At 39.7% G+C, this 21,591-nt stretch overlaps 1 protein-coding gene across 1 annotated transcript; it reads left to right on the top strand.

The window, feature by feature from the left end:
- Window positions 1-1,215: 1,215 nt before the first annotated feature.
- On the top strand, window positions 1,216-19,976 carry LOC134575227 (oocyte zinc finger protein XlCOF7.1-like). The gene is made up of 5 exons (XM_063434483.1): window positions 1,216-1,267; window positions 3,360-3,550; window positions 9,776-9,964; window positions 10,539-10,617; window positions 18,503-19,976. The coding sequence occupies exons 2-5, from the start codon at window positions 3,383-3,385 to the stop codon at window positions 19,741-19,743; spliced, it is 1,677 nt and encodes a 558-aa protein (XP_063290553.1). The 5' UTR covers window positions 1,216-1,267; window positions 3,360-3,382; the 3' UTR covers window positions 19,744-19,976.
- Window positions 19,977-21,591: the final 1,615 nt, after the last annotated feature.

The following is a 21,591-nucleotide window of genomic DNA, read 5'->3' as shown; positions in this document are numbered from 1 at the left end:
GCTTAAGGCATCGGTAGGCGGAGTCATGCTAATTTTAATATTGTGTCTACTCCTACCATGTCTTATTCCTTTAGTAGTTAGGTCTGTGCAGAGCGTTATAGAGAATATAGCAGAGAGAAAGGCTGCTGCACAGATAATGGCCATATATAAATACGAGGCTCTAGATCAGGGAGAACCAATGCAGGAAGAGGAGTGTTGAGGGATTCACATCAAAAAAGTCTGGTCTGGTTCATGGCAACCTGAGGTATATGCAAACCAAGGTTAAGTGATGCCTCAGTAATTGTGAAATATCAAGAGGCATCAAAGGGGGGAATGTGGTGGAATCTCGGTAAAACTAAATTTAGTAGGCCGAGATTACCACGTGGCATGTGTACGTGCATATACTGGTGTATCGGTCGGTTGGTTGCACGTGGCAAAGATATGATCAGTAGTGTACGGAGCATGTGCAAGAATACAGGATATAGTATTCCCCCTCCTCCATTGTGCTGGATAAGACATGCGGTCAAACAGGAAGTTAATTCTTATTTGTATTGATTGGTCAAGAGAATGTGCGGGTGGAGCTTAATATGGGAGGAGTTATGTGCCTATATAAGGAGCCTGCACTATTGTCCGGGGCTCAGAACTTGCTGTATTTTGGTGACATTAGTCCCTCTGAGTCCCGATCGGTGATCCAATAAAGAATCTCTTCCTTCCTGAAGAAACCTGTGTCCATCTCTCTGTGCTTGGCTTCCGTCAGTTTCTCCGGTATCAACTGTACATTATATTTACTACTATTATACCGCACTATTACTGTACATTATATTTATTATTATACCTCACTATTACTGTACATGATATATTATATTTATTATATAATATAAATTGCTAAATACTGTATATTGTATTATAGATAACACTAAGCTAATAATTGCTATGTAATAATAATGGATTTAGTCTGGTTGATAATAACATCACTATCTGGGGCAGGGCAATAAGACGCAATGAGCTCTGGGAGTTGTAGTTGACGTTTCTCGGCAAGCGCTGTAGGACAGCGTGAATCACACTACATTTCCCGAAGCCCAGCTTTGACTATTCCAGGGCCGAGCAAACTGCTGACACAATGACTACAATTCCCGGCGGGCTTTGCGCCTCCCGAGCCAATCATTGTTTCCTATGGGGACCGTTTGGAACGCAAGCAGGAACCGTGAGACGCAAGGCCATGTTACTTCCGGTACGCAATGTCCGGCGACGTTTCCTTATTGTGTTGAGAGGACGGAATCCAGGGGAGGTCAGTTCTGGGTTTAGGGGTTTATTAAATAATCTAACACCTAGATAACTTTATTAACAGGTCAGATGTCATCAGAACCTTACAACCAGCTTTATTAACATGTCAGCAGAACAATGCAGACAGTGACAGCATATTAATAATAAATAATAATAATAATAATAATAATTAATAATATATAGAGCATTGATATAATAATAATAATATATAGAGCATTGATATAATAATAATAATATATAGAGCATTGATATAATAATAATAATATATAGAGCATTGATATAATAATAATAATATATAGAGCATTGATATAATAATAATAATATATAGAGCATTGATATAATAATAATAATAATATATAGAGCATTGATATAATAATAATAATATATAGAGCATTGATATAATAATAATAATATATAGAGCATTGATATAATAATAATAATATATAGAGCATTGATATAATAATAATAATATATAGAGCATTGATATAATAATAATAATATATAGAGCATTGATATAATAATAATAATATATAGAGCATTGATATAATAATAATAATATATAGAGCATTGATATAATAATAATAATATATAGAGCATTGATATAATAATAATAATATATAGAGCATTGATATAGTAATAATAATAATATATAGAGCATTGATATAGTAATAATAATAATATATAGAGCATTGATATAGTAATAATAATAATATATAGAGCATTGATATAATAATAATAATAATATATAGAGCATTGATATAATAATAATAATAATAATATATAGAGCATTGATATAATAATAATAATAATAATATATAGAGCATTGATATAATAATAATAATAATAATAATATATAGAGCATTGATATAATAATAATAATAATAATAATATATAGAGCATTGATATAATAATAATAATAATAATAATATATAGAGCATTGATATAATAATAATAATAATAATATATAGAGCATTGATATAATAATAATAATAATAATATATAGAGCATTGATATAATAATAATAATAATAATAATATATAGAGCATTGATATAATAATAATAATAATAATAATATATAGAGCATTGATATAATAATAATAATAATAATAATAATATATAGAGCATTGATATAATAATAATAATAATAATAATATATAGAGCATTGATATAATAATAATAATAATAATATATAGAGCATTGATATAATAATAATAATAATAATAATAATATATAGAGCATTGATATAATAATAATAATAATAATAATAATATATAGAGCATTGAAATAATAATAATAATAATAATAATAATATATAGAGCATTGATATAATAATAATAATAATATATAGAGCATTGATATAATAATAATAATAATAATAATAATAATAATAATAATAATATATAGAGCATTGATATAATAATATATTTCAAATCGTGCTGTTTATTCAAAGCACCAAATTTTTTGTAAATGGTGTCAACGTTTCAGTCCTCCAGGGACATAGAAAATATATATATATATATATATATATATATATTTTCTATTATTTATATATATATGTGTGTGTGTGTGTGGGGGAGGTTGGAAAGGAGCGATACAATGTGTGGGGGGTTGGAAAGGAGCGATACGATGTGTGGGGGGTTGGAAAGGAGCGATACGATGTGTGGGGGGTTGGAAAGGAGCGATACGATGTGTGGGGGGTTGGAAAGGAGCGATACGATGTGTGGGGGGTTGGAAAGGAGCGATACGATCCAAGGGAGGCAAAATGGATGATCTGATGCAGAGATTTTATGCAGAGTGATATGATACAGAGTAAAGTTTGCGAACATGAGTAGTTACCAGACGATTTAGCACTATTTTTTTTAATGGTGTATGTTAGCTGTTTTAAATGCATAATGGCATTCAGAGGCAGTGTTCACATTTTCCACCAAGTCCTGTTTGGGATTTTTCCAAGAAAGGAAGTTGGTTTGTATTCGTACAGTGATCTCCCCTTCTTTGAATGTACATGACGAGAGGTGTCGCTGGTTGCCATGAAAGCTAATGACAGGAGAGTGTCCATTGGCAGGAAATGTAATATGAGACGTTTCATTTCTTTTTAGGTTGAAATTGGTGTAAAATATAGATGCAATTGAGTAATTGTAGGGGTGAATACAAGTTCGAGCAGGTGCAGGAAGATCAGAGCCAATTCCGAGAGCTTCCGAGCAACTCAGAGATGAACAGGACCAGGAGTGAAATGACTGAGAAGATCTTGGATTTCACCCTTGAGTTTGTCTATTTGGTGACTGGGGAGGTGAGTCATTCTGAAAAATGTTATCTATATCCTGACTTATTAAGTGTTCTTACATAGCAAGACCACTTAATGTTATCTCACATATATATTATTCTTATTATAGCCAAATTTACCACCCTAACACCTCCCACAGTTTTTACACTACATAGACAAAAATATACCAAAACGTGCAGATTGTTCCCGATCGGATTGCTATTACTTTGTGGAACGTTTTGCCGAATGGTTCTCGGAATATCGTCGTTCTTGTGGCGAAATTTGTCCCATAGGAATGAATGGCAAAGCTAGAGTGGGAGCTGGCAAAAGCTGAAAAATCAGGACATGATTTCTAAACTGCCACCACTCCCTCATTTTCAAGCCCACCTACACAAATCCTATATCAAAATGTTCAGCTATCCCTGCTGCCACCAAACATGTCCACAGCTAAGCCATAGTCCTGATAGTTTTCACAATATGACCATTTGTTTGCAACTCACGCCGTCCATTGACATTCATTGAAACTCCACTCTAGCCAGATCAAACTTGAAGGGCAATTTCTACACTGCGACTGTGCCTTCATTGTTAATATCTCAGACATAATATGCATCAAAATGTAGGTCTGGGTCTTGCGATTCTCACAATATAAAGCTCTTCACTGTAGGATTTATAGTTTTTAAAATACGACCATTTGAAGATGGCAACCACCAAAATACTCTGACCTGTGCCAGGCTGCAGCAGCAAGTGATGTCATAGACAGGGCCTTTTGCACCTGCTAATGTTTTTATAAATGTATGTTTTAATGTAACTGTGAAGCACTTTGGGCAACAACGTTGCAATTAAATGTGCTATATAAATAAATAATAACAGTTACTCCGCCCACTCCAGTTGTAGACTACTGGTGGAGGCAAGAACACTTCACACAATTTCCCCAGAAATTGTAGCTTTTCTAGTTATTATTATTTTTATTATTTTTATTTTTATTTTTCCTCCAAGTATTCTGTGTAAGTAGGTCTTTAGCAGGGTCATAAGAACAGTTGTGATGTTTGGATAGATAGTAAGGCAGCTCAGTCATCCACATTTCTTAAAGATATAATCTATATGATATCGTCATGTTGATGGTGTCGGAGGTTCATTGAAATTGTAAAATAGACAAAAGATATTCTGAGACAAAGTGGGGGCTATTCTAACTTACTTATGGCAAATCGTCAAGTTGACAAAAGTCCGAGCTTCCGCCATCAAGTTTTGTTACTGCTCAAAACTGTCGCTAGCAACGGCCATGGGAATCCGGCATTGTTTCTCTTATTGGGATACACGATGTATGTAGGCTCTTGTCTTGCGGGATCCTCCATAGACCTTCGTACTGCATGAGCAAGAGTAAAGCACTGATGGGGGCTTCTGGTGGACGAAGCAGATTCTGCATGGAGCTGAAGCCTGCAGATGGCGGCACGTTCGGGCCACTGTACCCCAGGCAGTGATGTCACTATCAGCAGTATTTGTAAAACATGCCAAGACCCGTGAAGGTGACAAAGCATCTTTAAGCCAAGAAATGATTGGTTGTATATATATTGGCGCTATATATATATATATATATATATATATATATATATATATGTGTGTGGCAGGATGGCCGGGCTCTTGACAATAAACTTCAAATGCAAGCATCTGTCAGGGTCTTACCTGAGTTGGGAGTCTGTAGCGCAGATATGTCGCTCACCCTTGCAGATAGCCACAGGCCGAGGTGGTCAGGTAAGAATTCACCTGGCCTGTGGGTCTGTGCACGGGGGCTGTGCAGGATGCAGTACCAAATTCGCAGGACAGGCAAGGACAGAACCAGCAGGATAGTCGAGGGATAGCCGAGGTCAAAGGATGCCAGAAGTCAGAATAAACGTAGTCACAAGCCGAGGTCAAATATACGAAGCAGAATAAACAGGAACACTGGTACGACACAGGAACACTAGATCAAAGACTTGACAATGAGTACAGGGCGAGGCTGGGTTTAAATACCCTGCTGATGAAGATCAGAGTCAGGTGAGATACAGACAAGTCAAGGTGCAGCCCCCGGTGTAGTAGCCAAGCCAGGATGAACAAGACCGGAATCAGTAGTCTCTGGAAAAGCTGCTGTGGCTCAGAGGCAGAGAGCAGGACTAGGATAGATAAGTACCCCGGTTCAAGTCCCCTGTTGGGAATTCCAGGAGCGACCACGTCTGGCTGTCTGTCTCACAGGTGAGTACCCTGACAGCATCAGGATAAAATAGTACTGCAGTTTATTGTCCCTGTTAACCAGGTTTGTAATGCTGTGCTTCACAGAAATAAATAAAACAAACAGAAAATAAACTCTACTCCATCCTGGAGACTAACTAAATGATAGTATTCCTAACTATCCAACTGGCCAGCTAATCCAGTTCCCAGTTTTAAACAGTTTAACCACACAGGCTTTTACACACTACCTTTTTCTTTAGGGTCTCAGGCTTAAAGGACCACTCCACACCCTAAAAGCACTTCAGCTTGCTGAGTATCCTCATTTAAACTCAGTTTATAAAAGTACTTATTTCTCACTTTTATAAATCTACCAGGGAACTCCCCCCACCTGTCAATCAAACAGCCAGAGAGGAATCCGTCCTAATTCTGTTAGCTCCCCTGAGCAAAGGGAAGTGTCAGGCATGATCTACTCTAGTGTGCCTGGCTCCGCCTCCCTCACAGACCTCAGACCAGCTTGACCGCTTCATCCCTGTACACTGTCTGGTATACGTGCATGCAGCGTTGTGCATGAGCCGGCGCATTTGCACGTGGGGACCAAGTCAGAGGTTTCTCAATGAGAACTCTCTGGGTATTTCCTTGTGAAGAGACTGAAAGTCTCTAACTGGGAACAAAGAGGAGGGGCTTACAAAGGCTGCAGTCATAAGAACTGCAACTTTTGTAAGCTATTTTAAACTATATTCGCAATTTATACATACATGAAAATATGCATGTATGTATTCATTGGAGGTATATCAACTAAACTGTTTTTATTTTTGGTTCAGGGGTTTAGAAGTGGTCCTTTTAACTGCCTCCTCTCTCCCAGCTGTTAGACTTCCTGATGCCTTCAGAGGCTGACCTGTTAAACCCCTAGTGCAGGTTATTATTATAATATTATTATTATTGCCATTTATATAGCGCCAACAGATTCCGTAGCGCTTTACAATATTCTGAGAGGGGATTTAACTATAAATAGGACAATTACAAGAAAACTTACGGGAACAATAGGTTGAAGAGGACCCTGCTCGATCGAGCTTACATTCTATAGGAGAAGTGCCTTAAAACCCATCTCTTTAGGAAAGCTTATGGCCTCCAAGACTAACCTCTACCTCACATACCTGTCTCTTGCCCTCTCCTAAAGGGCAGCCCACCTTATTTGACTGCAAATTCCTGTCCTAATGTGTTTTACACACCACCTCCTATAGAATGTAAAACTCATTAGGACAGGAATTTGCAGTCAAATAAGGTGGGCTGCCCTTTAGGAGAGAGCAAGAGACAGGTATGTGAAGTAGAGGTTAGTCTTGGAGGCCATACGCTTTCCTAAAGAGATGGGTTTCAAGGCACTTAAAAGATGCAAGACTAGGGGAGAGTCTGATGGCGGTAGGTGGCAGGCTATGCCATAGGAAGGGAGCTGCCCACGAGAAGTCCTGCAAGCGTGAGTTGGCCGTACAGGACCGGCCAACGGTCAGGAGGTGGTCACAGGCAGAGCGTAGAGACCGAGAAGGGACATACCTATGGATCTGTGAGGAGATATAAGAGGGGCTAGAGTTGTTCAGTGCTTTATGGGTGTGAATTAATACCTTGAATTGACTCCTATAGCATACAGGAAGCCAATTTAAGGATTGGCAGAGGTGTGAGAGAACCGACTAGAGAGGAAAATCAGTCTGGCAGCAGCGTTCATTATGGACTCTAGCGGTGCAGTACGGCTTTTGGGAAGACCAATCAGGAGAGGGTTACAATAATCCATGTGGGAAATTACTAGAGCATGGACAAGCTCCTTGGTAGTATCTGGTGCAAGAAAGGGGCGGATGCGGGCTATGTTTTTAAGATGGAATCTATGGGATTTGGCAACATGCTGGATGTAAGGCTCAAAGGTGAGGCCAGAAACAAGTATGATGCCAAGACAGCGCGCTTGCAAGGATGGACTTATGTGGATACCACTAATTTGAAGGGAGAGCGAGAGAGGAGGATCAGTATTAGCAGGAGGAAAGACAAGGAGCTCAGTTTTAGAGAGATTGAGTTTCAGAAAGCGGGAGGACATCCAGTCAGAGATGGAAGAAAGGCAAGCAGTGACACTTTGCAGGGCGGCGGGGAGAGGTCCGGGGAGGAGAGATATATCTGGGTGTCATCAGCGTAGAGGTGGTAGTGGAATCCAAAAGAGGTAATAAGTTTGCCAAGAGAGGCAGTATAGAGAGAAAATAGAAAGGGACCAAGGACAGAGCCTTGTGGGACTCCAACCGAGACAGGGCGAGGGGAGGAGGTATCATTAGAAAAGGAGACACTGAATGAGCGTTGGGAATGATGAGAGGACAGAGTCACAGAGACCAAGCGATTGAAGAGTTTGAAGAAGGAGAACACGATCAACGTTGTCAAAGGCCGCTGAGAGGTCAAGAATTAGTATGGAGTAGTGGCCTTTGGATTTGGCTGCGATTAGGTCGTTAGTAACTTTGATAAGCGCGGTTAATTACATTCACCTGAAAGGGCTGACTTCCACCGATTAACCCTATCATGCTGGCAATAGAGAGCGTTCCAACCGGTTACCCTGACCATGCCACAGTATATATAGACCTTTTCTGGGAAAAGACATATAGATTTATGTTTCTTTTTTAAATTTGTATTTTATTTTGGTTTAATAGCAAGAAATGGATAATGTATCAACTTTACAGAAGAAAGATCATTACATGTCGGAACAAGCGTAATACCGTGTGAACAGTAAACAGATGCAACATAACAGGGTGCCATTTACAAAGGCAAACAAACAGTTGTCATGGCGATGTTAAAACTATGGTAATTAAACCGTGACCTAGGTAACAGTGTAGTAAACATCATTCCACTGTTGGTGTAGTGTGGAGGTACGGTAGATGTAAACCTCTTGATGTTATATTTAGCATCGGTGAGCCTCAAATATTGGTTGAGTGCATATACTTTGGGTTAGTCACCCTCTGGATCTGTGAGGTAGGGTTAGGCGTGCGTGCCCCATGTTTTGTTTAGCGGTTATCATATGTTTTTTTCCCATACTTTCCATGCTTCTCGGAATGCGTGTCAATCTTTTGATTGTGTTTAGGGACAAGCGTCCCTAAGTCTCAGCCTTTCTAGGGAAGTTGGGGACACCTAGTATAGCCAGTGTGTTTTGGACTTCTGACCACAAAGGCTGAAATTTTTGACACGTCCACCACAAGTGTATGAGTGTGCCTTCATGGAGCGATCATTGCCAGCACAGTGGAGATACAGTCGGGTATATGTGGTGAAACTTGTGGGGGTTCATGTACCACCTATACAGTAGCTTCCTGTGGGCCTCAATATGTTTTTAGCATTTTGTCCATTTGGACAGGTCATTGAGTGCTCTTAGACTGCTCCACTCACTCGCGGATGCAGATTGGCTGTTTCCCAGTGTGTTTTGCAGAGTGGGGGGTTGTGGCCTTTGGCCTGGAGAGGGCTACACAGCATCGATCTACAATCAGTTGGGTTGGGAGAGGGTCATGGTATGTTGTAGGCTGTTGGATAGTCACGTGAGTTGATTCCTTTAAGTTGTAGATAAGGGAACATAGCATGGGGAGGTAGATTCAATTTAGTTTGCAGCTCTGGGAATGATATTACTACCTGTTTGTCTAGGAGTTGACAAACTTGGGAGATCCTCGCCATGAGCCATCTCTGGAGGGGTATATCAGGTGAAACTGCTCTTAGGGTCTTTAAGGGTGCCTTGACGTGTAATTTCGCCTTACAGCCTAGAGTGTCCCAATATCTAAAGGTCAGCTGTGTGACTGGAAAGATTTCTGGCTGTGTTGTTCTAAAGTGTTTGGGTGTCCACATATAGTCAGTGAGTTTGTGTTCCTGAAATTGTGTGGCCTCCATGTCCATTGATTTGTTTCTTGTAGGTAATGTGTCTATTTCTATAGAGAACTTAGAATGTTCCAAGAAAAATGAATACTGAAATCCATAAATTTTTGTAAAATTCAGTGATGGTAAATGATCTCTCTGCATTTTTATATAAGTAATATGTGTTTCAATTATCAGGATTATATTTTTATGAAGAAGAATGAAGAGCGTGTTATAAATGGCAGCAGTCCCCACGTGTCACAAAGTATCTCTAGGACACAGGGCATCAACAGAATGCCTCCACCTCACTCACTGATTCCGGAGAGGAACCACGATAAGAAGATCCTGAAACTGACCAACAAGATCATCCACCTTCTGACTGGGGAGGTGAGGCTGCTAGGATTGGGACTGTCACGTTTTTGGTGGTTATGGTGTAATAGAAGGACACAAAAACTTCAGCAGTAAATGAAAAGATTTTGTTTTATAGTACTTTACAAACTGATACAATTAACACTTTACGAATAGATGTTTCTAATAATAAGTAATATAAATAAGTTACTGCAGTTAAAGGGATTCTATAGTACCCTCTGGTCTGATTTAATTGACGCTGGATGTCTTCATGCAGAGAGTTAGAACATCCAGGGCCAGTTAGACCATCAAAAATCGCTTAGCAAGCAGGAAATGCCTCTATTGTCTGTCTGATTGACAACCACTAGTTTATCAAAAACTGCAATGATTTACATTGAAGGACTAAGGGGGACAGGGACACTGCACCCAGACCACTTCATAGAGCTGAAGTGGTCTGGGTGCCTATAGTGTAGCTTTAACCTTTGCTCTGGAGACCTTCTGACAAGGGCTTTATACAGTAAAACCAAGGGATGTGTCTGGATAGTGACTGTATCATTGTGTGTATCAGGTTCCAATAAGGTGTAAGCATGTCACTCTCTTCTTTTCCATGTAGGTGTGGGAATATTTAGAAGGGCACGGAGATCTTTACAAGGAAGTGATCATTGAGACTCACCAACCTCTCAGTGCACTGGGTAAGAATTATTTAGTCCATGGTATTTGTGACGGTAGTAATCTGTATCACTGTCTAGTATTCCCTTTTTCCCAATAACAGAATAACCACAATAATCCACAGGGTAAAATAACGCTGGTATCGCCAAATAATCCACACATGAGACAAAGCTTGATGCTGGAACAAGACTGATTTACTGGTAGCAACAGGCATTCAATTTATACAGTAACAGACTCCTCCTCTGGGCCAGGCTAGATCATTGAGTTTCAGCAACATACTAAACTCAATGATCTGCTGGCCAGAAACATTAACAATTTTCAAAATTTTTAGAAAAATACTATCTGCATAACATATAAACATATAAACCACATCCCTGGGTAGCTGAGGATACTGGGAGTCACATATCCAAATTGCACGAAAATCCGTTCGGTAGTTTCCGTGTCGCATCGTGTGGAAATTTGACCGGCTCGCCATGTGGTGGTGTCCGATTTAGAGTTCCATGAAATCAGTAGCAAAAGCCGGTCTCCGTTCGTGCAGAATTACACGAAAACCACCATAGTTATGCTGCAGCTGGTTACATGAGAATGCTCCCCTTGTTCGGTAGATTAAAACTCCCGAACGCCGGTTTGATAATATGGGTGAAAATAGGTCAGACGGGACTTCCATAATGACCGGGCATTCGTGTGATTGCCATGCCAAAAACAGTTCCAGGCAATCCATGAGTAAGTCCCGCTGGCCGCATTCGGAAGATTTAAGATGGCCGCCATCCTTTGTTCTCGCCACGTGTTTATATGCCGAATGGCGGCCACCTAGGAGCACTCCATAAGTTGCGGTTTTTCGTGTGGTTACTCGGTGTTCTAAGTTCTGATTGCTACCCAGAGTGGTCTCTGTTCGGTAGAACGAATACATTTCCGGAACACATAATTAAAACAAATCGTTCCAAGGCAGTTAAAGAGCAGGGAGAGGAAGCAACCGAATGAACACGGGTAAATACAGGGAAATCCTTTACAGTATTTTTGTATACTTCGCAAATATCAACAGGTGTTAACAATATTGCAAGGTAAGGGAAAAATCACATCTTTTTGGTGTAGAAAAATGCATTTACTAGTTCCAACTTCAACTTGTAACTTGTCTGAGATCCACTAACTGAAATGGGTCAGAATCTGGATGATGTTACCTGGAATGTACATTATAATATGTATTTACAAGAAACACAAGCTCACCTACCACAATGGGTCAGAATCTGGATGATGTTACCTGGAATGTACATTATAATATGTATTTACAAGAACCACAAGCACACCTACCACAATGGGTCAGAATCTGGACGATGTTACCTGGAATGTACATTATAATATGTATTTACAAGCAATACAAGCAAACCTACCACAATGGGTCAGAATCTGGATGATGTTACCTGGAATGTACATTATAATATGTATTTACAAGAAACACAAGCTCACCTACCACAATGGGTCAGAATCTGGACGATGTTACCTGGAATGTACATTATAATATGTATTTACAAGAACCACAAGCACACCTACCACAATGGGTCAGAATCTGGATGATGTTACCTGGAATGTACATTATAATATGTATTTACAAGAAACACAAGCTCACCTACCACAATGGGTCAGAATCTGGATGATGTTACCTGGAATGTACATTATAATATGTATTTACAAGAAACACAAGCTCACCTACCACAATGGGTCAGAATCTGGATGATGCTACCTGGAATGTACATTATAATATGTATTTACAAGCAATACAAGCAAACCTACCACAATGGGTCAGAATCTGGACGATGTTACCTGGAATGTACATTATAATATGTATTTACAAGAAATACAAGCTCACCTACCACAATGGGTCAGAATCTGGACACTGTTACCTGGAATGTACATTATAATGTGTATTTACAAGAAACACAAGCTCACCTACCACAATGGGTCAGAATCTGGATGATGTTACCTGGAATGTACATTATAATATGTATTTACAAGAAACACATGCTCACCTACCACAATGGGTCAGAATCTGGATGATGTTACCTGGAATGTACATTATAATATGTATTTACAAGAAACACAAGCTCACCTACCACAATGGGTCAGAATCTGGATGATGTTACCTGGAATGTACATTATAATATGTATTTACAAGAAACACAAGCTCACCTACCACAATGGGTCAGAATCTGGATGATGTTACCTGGAATGTACATTATAATATGTATTTACAAGAAACACAAGCTCACCTACCACAATGGGTCAGAATCTGGATGATGTTACCTGGAATGTACATTATAATATGTATTTACAAGCAATACAAGCACACCTACCACAATGGGTCAGAATCTGGATGATGTTACCTGGAATGTACATTATAATATGTATTTACAAGAAACACAAGCTCACCTACCACAATGGGTCAGAATCTGGATGATGCTACCTGGAATGTACATTATAATATGTATTTACAAGCAATACAAGCAAACCTACCACAATGGGTCAGAATCTGGATGATGTTACCTGGAATGTACATTATAATATGTATTTACAAGAAACACAAGCTCACCTACCACAATGGGTCAGAATCTGGACGATGTTACCTGGAATGTACATTATAATATGTATTTACAAGAACCACAAGCACACCTACCACAATGGGTCAGAATCTGGATGATGTTACCTGGAATGTACATTATAATATGTATTTACAAGAAACACAAGCTCACCTACCACAATGGGTCAGAATCTGGATGATGTTACCTGGAATGTACATTATAATATGTATTTACAAGAAACATAAGCTCACCTACCACAATGGGTCAGAATCTGGATGATGCTACCTGGAATGTACATTATAATATGTATTTACAAGCAATACAAGCAAACCTACCACAATGGGTCAGAATCTGGACGATGTTACCTGGAATGTACATTATAATATGTATTTACAAGAAATACAAGCTCACCTACCACAATGGGTCAGAATCTGGATGATGTTACCTGGAATGTACATTATAATATGTATTTACAAGCAATACAAGCACACCTACCACAATGGGTCAGAATCTGGATGATGTTACCTGGAATGTACATTATAATATGTATTTACAAGCAATACAAGCAAACCTACCACAATGGGTCAGAATCTGGATGATGTTACCTGGAATGTACATTATAATATGTATTTACAAGAAACACAAGCTCACCTACCACAATGGGTCAGAATCTGGACGATGTTACCTGGAATGTACATTATAATATGTATTTACAAGAACCACAAGCACACCTACCACAATGGGTCAGAATCTGGATGATGTTACCTGGAATGTACATTATAATATGTATTTACAAGAAACACAAGCTCACCTACCACAATGGGTCAGAATCTGGATGATGTTACCTGGAATGTACATTATAATATGTATTTACAAGAAACATAAGCTCACCTACCACAATGGGTCAGAATCTGGATGATGCTACCTGGAATGTACATTATAATATGTATTTACAAGCAATACAAGCAAACCTACCACAATGGGTCAGAATCTGGACGATGTTACCTGGAATGTACATTATAATATGTATTTACAAGAAATACAAGCTCACCTACCACAATGGGTCAGAATCTGGATGATGTTACCTGGAATGTACATTATAATATGTATTTACAAGAAATACAAGCTCACCTACCACAATGGGTCAGAATCTGGATGATGTTACCTGGAATGTACATTATAATATGTATTTACAAGAAACACAAGCTCACCTACCACAATGGGTCAGAATCTGGATGATGCTACCTGGAATGTACATTATAATATGTATTTACAAGCAATACAAGCAAACCTACCACAATGGGTCAGAATCTGGACACTGTTACCTGGAATGTACATTATAATGTGTATTTACAAGAAACACAAGCTCACCTACCACAATGGGTCAGAATCTGGATGATGTTACCTGGAATGTACATTATAATATGTATTTACAAGCAATACAAGCACACCTACCACAATGGGTCAGAATCTGGATGATGTTACCTGGAATGTACATTATAATATGTATTTACAAGCAATACAAGCAAACCTACCACAATGGGTCAGAATCTGGATGATGTTACCTGGAATGTACATTATAATATGTATTTACAAGCAATACAAGCAAACCTACCACAATGGGTCAGAATCTGGACGATGTTACCTGGAATGTACATTATAATATGTATTTACAAGAAACACAAGCTCACCTACCACAATGGGTCAGAATCTGGATGATGTTACCTGGAATGTACATTATAATGTGTATTTACAAGAAACACAAGCTCACCTACCACAATGGGTCAGAATCTGGATGATGTTACCTGGAATGTACATTATAATGTGTATTTACAAGAAACACAAGCTCACCTACCACAATGGGAAGCACACTTATCCACCTTGATATCCCCAAATATGAAAGCTTCTGGAGTTAAAACCTATGAATGAAGAGAACGGTCAGGGGATCTCCTTGCTCCATAATGTAGGGAAGGCACATATGTACCTGATGTGAGTGTCTTCTTCCAAATGACATCCTGCATATACTCATCTTAAAGTCAATCTGTCATGATATCGGTTTGCAGTGTTCTAGCCATCTGCCTTGATCCACGTGATACAATTAAAGGGACACTCTGGGCTACAATGCTTTATGTGTGAAGGGTGTGTCATCTTTTTGTCATTTAACTAAATGTGCAGGTTTCAATAGAAATTAGCACTTTTATAAATTAGCCTTGTTACTCCTCATGGGCAATCAGACAGCTGGTCGCGTGGCTTTCTAGTTGTTTAGCTCAGTGAAGCTAAACTCGAGATGCAGCAATAACCCAGAGCACCTGCCCTGCAAAGACGTCTCATTGAGCTGAAATGTGAAGTCTGATTGGACAGCCAGAGAGAGTCTGGGCGGGTTAGAAGGGGAGGGCTTGCAGTGGCAGCAGACAATAGAACTGCACTTTTCTGGGAGGCAGGGGGGAGGGGGCATTAACGACTAGGAGAGTATAGGGGGAATGGTGAGATGTGCACAAAAGAGAGGGTAAAAGAGTAGGCAATAGCAGATCCATTTTAAAGGGATAGTCTAGACCCCTAAAGTACTTTATCTCTCGTGTTTTATGTGTGAAGAGTGTGCCTGTCACGGGTTCTCTAGGCTATTGTCGTGTCTCCTTCGATCCTCAGTCCTAGTTCCAGATGTGCTGAGTGTTGTGATAGCGCTATTGATGTGTAGATTTTCCCAATATAATGGAGGCAACCAGTCGTATTGGGTAGAAGATCAGCTGAACTTTATTTGGCTACACTTAGCTTTTTATGTACAGACCCCCTGCATGGGGTCTCCACTGGAAAAAGTACAAGCCCTTCCCCGGCACCTCTGTGTCTTAGAGATAATTGAGTCCAAAGTAGGATAACCCAATTATCTCTCAGGTACAGGAAGTACCCCAAAAACATATCAATAATATAATACATACAATACAATAGGTGGATCACACTTCTGGATGTATCTGTAAAATACACAAAGCAATATAGTGTAATATTGTCAGTACAAATAATTTGTAAACGGGAGTGGAAGTCAGGTACTCACAAACCCAGAGCCAAATCCCAACATGGCTCTCATGTATAGCGCTGTGGGGCTTTTCTTAAGGAGGTCCCCCTCCTATCTCCAGATGACTTTGTGGTTGTTTTACGGATTACTGTGTGCCACAGTAATCACGTAGCCTTAGATGTAAGCGAAGGCATGTAGCACTGTGATTGGCTCCCAGGGGAATCAGTCAATACAATTGGTGGGCATCCTCACTTGAATGGCAGTTAGGGTTTTCACCTGACCGCTGTATGTCTGTGTCTCTATGCCTGAGCATGGATGTCTCTGTATAAATGTGTCTCTGTTTGTCTGTATGCCTGTATGACTGTATGGTTGTGTAACGGATCGCCTGGCACCCCGACTGGGTACCTCCGTTAAAGGATGCTCCTAGCGTTTCCTGAGGACTCCAAGCACTCTGGAAGACACCACAATCACCGAATCTGAGAAGCATATAAATCCTCTCAAGCCTCTAAATGCTGTAGACAGTTGAATAGGAACCATACGAATAGGTTTGCACTCCTAGCAGTCAAACTGGAACAGCATGCAATAAATCCTCCCCCAATAATGAGACGACACTTCACTTTGAGGGTTAAACAGGAACTCCCTGTACTGGCACATACAGCCTCTTTTATTCACAATCCACAAAACATAGTACTGCCCACAGGGTTTTGCAGAACAACCAATAAACACATTACAACACATACAATGCACGTACAGCAACCAATCAGACACAATGGGACAATAGAAACACACCCAGCATATTCCTCCCCTCTGCTTAGGAGATAATTGAGTCAATTACTGTATCTACTCAATTATCTCCAAGCTGAAAAGTTACACTTTTTATAAATTTTTATAACTTTGTGAGTTAACATCGTACATACATAAAACTTATATTATTTTAACCAGTATAACTTGGGGACAAACATATCCAAAATTCACTTGAATAGGTTCAGGGGTTTAACGGTTAGGTCGAAGTCCTTTGTTTTCACTTGCAAGCATGGCTTTTCCTGCTCAGACCAGTTGCCACTGGTCTGGCAGTGTCCCTGGGACAACACCCTGCTGGAGAACAATGGATCCGGGGAAGAGGACGTGTCCAAAAAGTTTCAGTAAGTCCATTCACTGTGCTTAAAGAGCCAGTAGCCGCACAATAAAATACAATATGCCCAAATACTGTATTTAAAGGGCCAAATCTCCCAGGGGCCATAGTCAGGAGGCGGGAAAGCAGCCCCCTCCAAGGACACGTGGCGAGGTCGGTTTCGCCACAGGTTGTATGTCTGAATGTTTGTGTCTTTGTGCATGTATGTCTTTTTTTGCTTGTATATCTATGTCTGTATGACTGAGGAGGAAAGAAACACCCAAAAGGGACTAAGGGAGGAGAAAGAGACACCCAAAAGGGACTAAGGGAGGAGAAAGAGACACCCAAAAGGGACTAAGGGAGGAGAAAGAGACACCCAAAAGGGACTAAGGGAGGAGAAAGAGACACAAAAAGGGGCTGGGGGAAGTAAGAGACACACAAGTTGATGTAAGACACACAAAGGGGGGATAACATACACAAAAGGGGCTAAAGGGGGTAAGACATTCAAAAGATGGGATAAGAAATAGAAAAGTGGCTAAAGAAGGTAAGAGATACAAAGAGGGTGTTACGAGACACATAGGACGCATTAAAATGCATCTTAGCCTGTGTAGCCAAAACTCCTTGCACTGGCTGACTACATCCACAATCAGACACAGTATACACATAATGACACACTGCCAAAAACACACACCACATACACAATCAGATATGGTATACACACAATAATACACCCACACTCTAACACAGTATACACACTTACACTCATTGCTACACATACACAATGCTACACACAGTGTCAGACATAGTACACATGGTAATAAGTATTTTAGGGAACTTTCCTCTTCCCAAAGTTATGCAACATCCCGTAACGTCGTGTCCAGTGACATCACGTATACAGAAATAATAATGCAAATTATCATGGCCGGTATTTTTTTCCAAGAAAGGTGGCAACCCTAAAAGCAGTTCATCAATAGCTAGATATACACAGATACCAAATTAACCATGTTCTTAATCATACATCATCAGCCTATTGCATACACACCCATAAATACAATTAGCGAATAACTCTAAGCACGTACGTACGTAAAATCATAGATACACTAGAACTCACACAAACATAAATCTATTCACACATAACCAAATCCTGTGCAGAGTGAACTTTAAATCGATTCCTATTGAAAGTATATACTATCTAATCACTGTATGTTTCATTTCAGCAAATGAATCCGTGGGAAAAGATCTATTTGAAGGATTTCATGCGTCCATTTCTTCAATGGACTGTTTAACCGGCAAGGAAAGTTTTATTTTAAATAATCTGGATAAATGTAAAGCTGTGACGCAGAAGAAAAAATGTATTGTCGAAGTCATTGAAGACTCAGCTTCATCCGAAGATGAAAGTCCTTTGCCTACATGCTCAGAACATTCACAGACAGAATTTACTGATATGTACGTTAAGGAAGCATCACATTATCATCCACCAGACACTGACATCTATGAACCCGCAGAACACGCACAGACGGAATCTCCATGTATCCATATTAAGGAGGAACCAGCCTCATGTGAAGAAGAAGAAAATCTCACAGATACTGACATTTATACACCCACAGAACAGACACAGACAGAATATCTGTCTACTAATATTAAGGGGCAATCATCTTCACACGGAAAAGAAAATCTCACCGATATTTATACACCCGTGACTCATACACAGACAGAATATCCAACTACTCATATTAAGGAGGAACCAGACTCATTTGAAGAAGAACATTTCACAGACCTTTATACGATGACAGAACATTCACAGACAGAATATACATTTCCTATTATTAGAGAATATGGAAATGGAAGAATGCGTTTAAAGGAAGACATTTTGTTGATAATGAAATGCAATTATTGCGGTAAAAACTTTAGCAATAAATCTATTTACGATGCTCACATGAGGACACACATTACAGCTGACATCTACAATTACTCAGATTATGAAAACTGCATCACTAATAATATGGACCATAGAAAACATCAGGCAGTCCATACTGGAAAGAAACTGGCCTGCTCTGAATGTGGAAAGAAATTCAGTCACAAATCGGGGCTCAATGCTCATTTGAGAAGTCACACTGGTATTAAGCCATATCCTTGCTCAGAATGTGGGGCAGCGTTTACCCAGAAGTCCAATCTCATTAGGCATCTGAGAACCCATACCGGTGAGAAGCCATTTTCTTGTGCAGAATGTGGAAAGTCTTTTACCCGTAAATCAGAGCTCCTTAGACATCAGAGAGCTCATACAGGGGAGAAACCATTTGCATGTTTGGAATGTGGGAAATGTTTTGCACAGAAACCAGCCCTTGTTAAGCACCGAAGAACTCACACTGGTGAGAGACCATTTCGGTGTTCTTTGTGTGGGAAAAGCTTTGCACAGAAACCAGATCTTCTTGCACATCAGAGAATTCACACAGGATAGGAACTGTTTGAATTTTGGAAACATATGACAAAGAAATCATATCTCTTCAGTCTGAAGATTAACTCAGGAAAAAAAAAAATTTTCGTGCTCAGAATGTGGGAAATATTTTGGGTGAGAGCACATCCTCAAAGATGACTTACAAAGCACTGAGGTTTTATTTTCTGTTAGATGAACACTTTACATGTCGAAATAGAAGTTATGTAAGGAGTAAAGATGCACTGTGTTATTTTAAACCTGTCTGGGAGTTTGTTTTGGGTGTACATTATGTAACTTAGAATGGTTTTACATCAGTGTGAAGGGGGAAAGGCCTAATCTCTCTTATGTTGGCTATATAAGTACTATATAAAAACCACCCTTTTCTTTTAAAATAAACGTATTCATTAGGGAGATGAAACCGAGCATCACTTCTTATTATGATGTCTGTCAGAAAGAATTCACATGAGACCACTTTCTGACCAGCTGTGTAATAATTAATCCCGTGCTCTGATTGGCTGGTTTTAAGCTGCACAAATGGGAAGGATTGTTGGTTTGCAGTCTCCACATTGGCAGATACCGCATGCCACAGATAGTAGATGTACTGCAGGACACTATTGTACCCATAGCTCATTCTCAATACATTTTGTAATAAAACGTAAAGCAAAATGTGGGCACGAGAGACAGCTTAGAAACTCTTACAGAGTGGAGTCCAAGGATTTGACAAGCACACCCCCATCTCTCACTCCCATGCTGGATCACATGTCTCTCTAACTCTTGCTCTCCAGAGCCATACTGTGATTTCTGGTACGTGTTCATTATACTCCCGCCAGCCATCATGCGGATTCTTACACATTGATCAAAGCCCCATTTCCTGTCAGCTCATGCTGGTTACCGGTAGTGTAACCAGCTTCGGCTTGCTGAAGTGAATATAGTGCAAGAACTGTGCACGGTTTTATTTTGAAACCCTACCATGTCCAAAATATTTAACTTTTTTCCAGGGAGTGACTTGCAGATAACTTTTTCTGGCAGGCTATGTCAGTTTTTTTGCAATTTGTGCTGAGAAACAAAATCTTAAAGGATCACTAAAAGGTCAGGAACACAAGCATGTATTCCTGACCCTATAGTGTTAAAACCACCATCTAGCCCCCCTGGGCCCCTCACGCCTCCATAAATATAGTAAAAATCTTACTGTATTCAAGCCTGAAGCTGTAACTCTGCATGCTGTTAGACTCAGAAAAACAAGCAGTCTGCTGACATCATCAGAAGTGGTGGCCTGATCCAATCACAGTGCTTCCCCATAGGATTGGCTGAGACTGAATTGTGCTGGCTCTGCCCCTGATCTTCCTCCTTGTCAAACACAGCCCTGGTCAATCAGCATCTCCTCATAGAGATGAATTGAATCAATGAATCTCTATGAGGAAAGTTCAGTGTCTGCATGCAGAGGGAGGAGATACTGAATGTTTGGATGCATTTTAGGCAGCCATGACCCAGGAAGGATCTCTAACAGCCATCTGAGGAGTGGTCAGTGAAGTTATCACTAGGCTGTAATGTAATCACTGCATTTTCTCTGAATAGACAGTGTTTACAGCAAAAAGCCTGAAGGTAACGATTCTACACACCAGAACTAATGCAATAAGCTGTAGTTGTTCTGGTGACTATAGTGTCCGTTTAAAGGGACACTTCAGTACACAAATACTAATAACACTATTTAGTAAATATACCCTCAGTGAAATGCAAGCATCTAATTATTCCCTTTTATTGGGGATATATCTAAAACCGATCTTGTCTGCTGCCTTTGCATACAAATCAATACGAATCAATGTTCTATTTGATGTTGCCTGCTGTATCAGAGAGATGAGAATGTACAAACCA

Source organism: Pelobates fuscus, chromosome 10 (assembly GCF_036172605.1).
Source record: "Pelobates fuscus isolate aPelFus1 chromosome 10, aPelFus1.pri, whole genome shotgun sequence".
Lineage (NCBI taxonomy): Eukaryota > Metazoa > Chordata > Amphibia > Anura > Pelobatidae > Pelobates > Pelobates fuscus.
The sequence above is the reverse complement of the archived record's forward strand: the minus strand, read 5'-3'. Positions and strand labels throughout refer to the sequence as shown.

What these genes read in the sequence shown, in the direction of transcription:
- LOC134575227 (XM_063434483.1), top strand. Translation starts at nt 3,383, where the DNA reads ATGCAATTGAGTAATTGTAGGGGTGAATACAAGTTCGAGCAGGTGCAG. An exon ending in TCTATTTGGTGACTGGGGAG is followed by an intron (nt 3,551 to 9,775) that starts GTGAGTCATTCT and finishes TTCAATTATCAG; the next exon opens with GATTATATTTTTATGAAGAA. An exon ending in TCCACCTTCTGACTGGGGAG is followed by an intron (nt 9,965 to 10,538) that starts GTGAGGCTGCTA and finishes TTTTCCATGTAG; the next exon opens with GTGTGGGAATATTTAGAAGG.